Source organism: Penaeus vannamei, chromosome 10 (genome assembly GCF_042767895.1).
Source record: "Penaeus vannamei isolate JL-2024 chromosome 10, ASM4276789v1, whole genome shotgun sequence".
Taxonomy (NCBI): Eukaryota; Metazoa; Arthropoda; class Malacostraca; order Decapoda; family Penaeidae; genus Penaeus; species Penaeus vannamei.
The window spans coordinates 10868865-10872802 of NC_091558.1; the positions used below are offsets into that span (position 1 = coordinate 10868865).

General features: G+C 50.9%; 1 protein-coding gene across 1 annotated transcript; it reads right to left on the reverse strand.

Annotated features, from left to right (window-relative positions):
• Positions 1-630: 630 nt before the first annotated feature.
• On the reverse strand, positions 631-2592 carry LOC138862848 (putative uncharacterized protein DDB_G0271982). Its single transcript, XM_070126022.1, has 2 exons — positions 2479-2592; positions 631-969 (listed from the first exon to the last, which is right to left on the reverse strand). Exons 1-2 carry the CDS (start codon positions 2590-2592, stop codon positions 631-633), a joined length of 453 nt encoding a protein of 150 aa, XP_069982123.1.
• Between the last annotated feature and the right edge of the window lie 1346 nt (positions 2593-3938).

Below are 3938 nucleotides of genomic sequence, written 5' to 3' on the forward strand. Positions count from 1 at the left end.
TTTTTTTTTTTTTTTTTTTTTTTTTAACAATGTTCGTTTCGCCCCTTTTGTGCGGGGTATCCTACTTGTTCAGCGATCCGTGTCCTCTCGCAGGGGCGGGATCCGGCCTCCTGATCCCTGCAACCATCCCGCGCGCCCTTCGCTAATCCTGCGGGCTCTCGGCTCCTCCTCCTGCTCGGTCTCCACCTCGTCCTCCGCCTCGTTCTCCACCTCCTCCTCCTCCTCGTCCTACTTCGTGTCTTCCACCTCGTCCTCCACCTCGTCCTCGTCCTCGTCCTCCTTCGTGTCTTCCACCTCGTCCTCCACCTCCTCCTCGTCCTCGTCTTCCTCCACGTTCTCCTCCTCGTCCTCTTTCTTGTCTTCCTCCTCGTCCTCCTTCTTGTCTTTCATCTCGTTCTCCTCCTCCTACTCCTCCTCCTCGTAATCCACCTCGTTTTCTTTCTCGTTTTCTATTTAGTCCTCCACCTCGTCCTCCTCCTCGTCCTCCTTCTTGTTTTCTATCTCGTCCTCCTCCTCCTAATTCACCTCGTTTTCCTTTTCGTCTTCCATCCCCTTCTCCTCCTCGTCCTCCACCTCTTTCATCGAATACTCCTTCTTGTCCTCCTCGAACTCCACCTTTTTGCTGAATTGCTATTCTTCTTTAGGCTCGTCCTCCACCTCGTCCACTTTCTCCTCCTCGTTCTCGTCCTCCACCTGGTCCTCCACCTCCTTCTCCTTCTCGTCCTCCACCTCGTCCACTTTCTCCTCCTCGTTCTCGTCCTCCACCTGGTCCTCCACCTCCTTCTCCTTCTCGTCCTCCACCTCATCCACTTTCTCCTCCTCGTTCTCGTCCTCCACCTGGTCCTCCACCTCCTTCTCCTTCTCGTCCTCCACCTCGTCCACTTTCTCCTCCTCGTTCTCGTCCTCCACCTGGTCCTCTACCTCCTTCTCCTTCTCGTCTTCGTTCTCCTTCTCCTTCTCGTCCTCCACCTCGCCCACTTTCTCGTCCTCGTCCTCCACCTTCTCCTCCTTCTCGTCCTCCACCTCCTTCTCCTTCTCGTCCTCCACCTCCTTCTCCTACTCGTCCTCCACCTCCTTCTCCTTCTCGTCCTCGACCTCTTTATTTACCTACTATTCTTCTTTAGCCTCTCCTCATCTGCTCCTCCTCGTTCTCCCTCTCTCTTCTCACCCACCTTTCTTCTCCACCTCTCTTCTTCCTCCTCCTGCTCGACCTCACATTCTTCACCTGCTCCTACTCCTCTTTCCTCACCTCTTTTCTCACTTAATCTTCCTCTTTCTCCTCCTTTTCCTCTTCCTTCATCTTTTTCCTCATCTCCTTTTATTCCTTCGCCTCTTCCTCGACCTTTTCTTCTTGCCCATTTTTCTCCTTTCGATTCGCCTATTTCTCCTTCTCCTCCTCCTCCTCCTCCTCTTCCTCCTCCTCTTCCTTTTCCACTTCTTCCCTTTTCTTCTCTCCCCTCCTCCTCCTCCTCTTCCTCCTCTTCTTCCTTCTCCACTTCTTCCCTTTTCTTCTCTCTCCTCCTCCTCCTCTTCTGACCATTTCTTTTCCCCTTCTCCTATCCCTCCTCTATTTTTTTCCTTCACTTGCTTATCCTCATTCTCCTTTATCTTTTCTTTCTTTTTCCTCCTCCTCCTCCTCTAATCTCTCTCATCTTCTCCTTCCTCCTATTCCTCATCTTTCTTAGCTCTATCTCTTCTTGTTCCCTCTCATACTCTTTCTCTCCTCCTATGTTTCCTTCTCCTCCTCTTCTTCTTTCTCTTTTTTTTCTGCTTCCTTTCCTAACCCCTTATTCTCTCATTCCCCTCATCCCCTGCTTCCTTTTCCTCCTTCTCATTCCCTCCCATTCCCCCATTCATTAACTCCTTTTTCAACTTGCTGTTGACGTCGTATGACATCACCCTCCCCCCTCCCCCGGTATCACCTCCACCTCCCCCCACCCCCTTATTCCATCCCTACCCCCCCCTCACCCCCCCCTACCCTTGATATTAAGTACACCTTACACCGTCTTGTTCTAAGATGACCTGTTACTCTACCGACCTACCCCTCCCCACCGCCCCACCGCCCCCTCCCCCCTCCATCCTACCCACCCTTTCTCCTAAACCTCGCATCCCTTCCCCCCTACGCTCCCCACCCCCACCCCTTTATCTGGAATCCCTCCTTCCCCCTCAACCCCGCTTCACATCTATCCCCACCTCTCACCCCCCCTTCCCTCTCCACTCCTCCCTCTCTCCTGTTCCTCTTCCTCTCCCCACTCTCCCTCTCCCCTCTCCCTCTCCCTCCCTCACCACTCCTCCTCCCTCCCCTCTTCCTCTCCCCCCTCCTCTCCACTCCTCCTCCCTCTCCTCTTCCTCTCCCTTCTCCCTCTCTCTCTCTCCTTCCCTCTCCCCCCCTCACCCCCTCATCCTTCCCCTCCCCTCTCCCTCTCCCTCCCTCACCCCCTCATCTGTCCCCTCCCCTCTCCCCCCCACCACCCCCACCCAACCCCACCTCCATGACACCTCCAACTTAACCTCTTCTGTTGGTCTTTCCAGCAGGATTGCCTCTGTGACCCCGTGTGCTTTCGCTCTCCTTCCTGTTTCTCGTATTTGCATCTCTTTCTCTCTCTGTTTGTCTTTGTCTGTGTGTTTGTGTGTATTCTTTTCTATTTCTCGGTCTCTTTCTCTAGGTCTTTGTCAGGCTCTCTCGCTTTTCTTTTTTCTCTCGCTTTTTTTTCTCTCTCTCGATCTTTCTTTCTCTCTCGCTCTTCTTTTCTCTCTCTCTCGCTCTTTCTCTCTCTCTCTCTCTCTCTCTCTCTCGCTCTCTCTCTCGCTCTCGCTCTCTCATCTCTCTCTCTCTCTCTCTTTCTCTCTCTCTCTCTCGCTCTCTCTTTCATTCTGTCTCTCTCTCTCTCTCTCGCTCTCTCTCTCTCTCTCTCTCTCTCTCTCTCTCTCTCTCTCTCTCTCTCTCTCTCTCTCTCTCTCTCTCTCTCTCTCTCTCTCTTTCTCTCTCTCTCTTTCTCTCTCTCACACACACATGCAAACTTTCTCTCTCTCTCTCTCTCTCTCTCTCTCTCTCTCTCTCTCTCTCTCTCTCTCTCTCTCTCTCTCTCTCTCTCTCTCTCTCTCTCTCTCTCTCTCTCTCACTCTCTCTCTCTCTCTCTCTCTCTCTCTCTCTCTCTCTATCTATCTATATATCTATCCATTTATCTATCTCCCATACTCTCGCAAACTCTCTCTTGAGGTCTACCTATGTAATTATCTATCTCCCAAACTCTCTTTTATTACCTCACACCTGTGTCGTGAACTGACAATTGATGAACAGGTTGGAAGACGTTCAAGGTGGCCCTCGCCTTCCTCTCCTCTCTCCCTCTCTCTCTCTCTCTCTCTCTCTCTCTCTCTCTCTCTTTTCTTTCTCTCTCTCTCACTCTTTCTCTTCCCTCTCTCTCTTTTTTCTTTCTCAATCCCCTCTCTCCCTCCCTCCCTCCCTCACTCCCTCTCTCACTCCTTCTCTCTTTCTCTCTCTCTTTCTTTCTCTCCCTACCCTCTCCCTCTCTCTCTCTCTCTCTCTTTCCTTTTCACTCTCTCTTTTTTACCCTTTACCCTTTCCTCTCACCCTCCGTGCCTTTCAAGAATCGATATTACATCTCCCTCGTTATTATTGCACTGATATTCGCACATTTACATTGCCTCACCTTCTCAGACAAAGGTGTCAGGCCGCCTGTCAAACACGTGTCAGCTACTTTTTTTAAGCTGACGATGACAGTATCAGTTAGAACAGAACTAGAATAGCGAGAGACACAAGGACGATTGCCGAGGCGTATTGGCTAGTGAATTAACCTTTAACGCCTTGTGGAACCTATTCTTTAACTTCGGTCTTTTGTCTCTGTCTTTGTTTTTCTTCGTTGTTTGTATGTGTGCTTGTTTCTTTTTCTTCCTTTTTCTCTCTCTTTCTATCTATT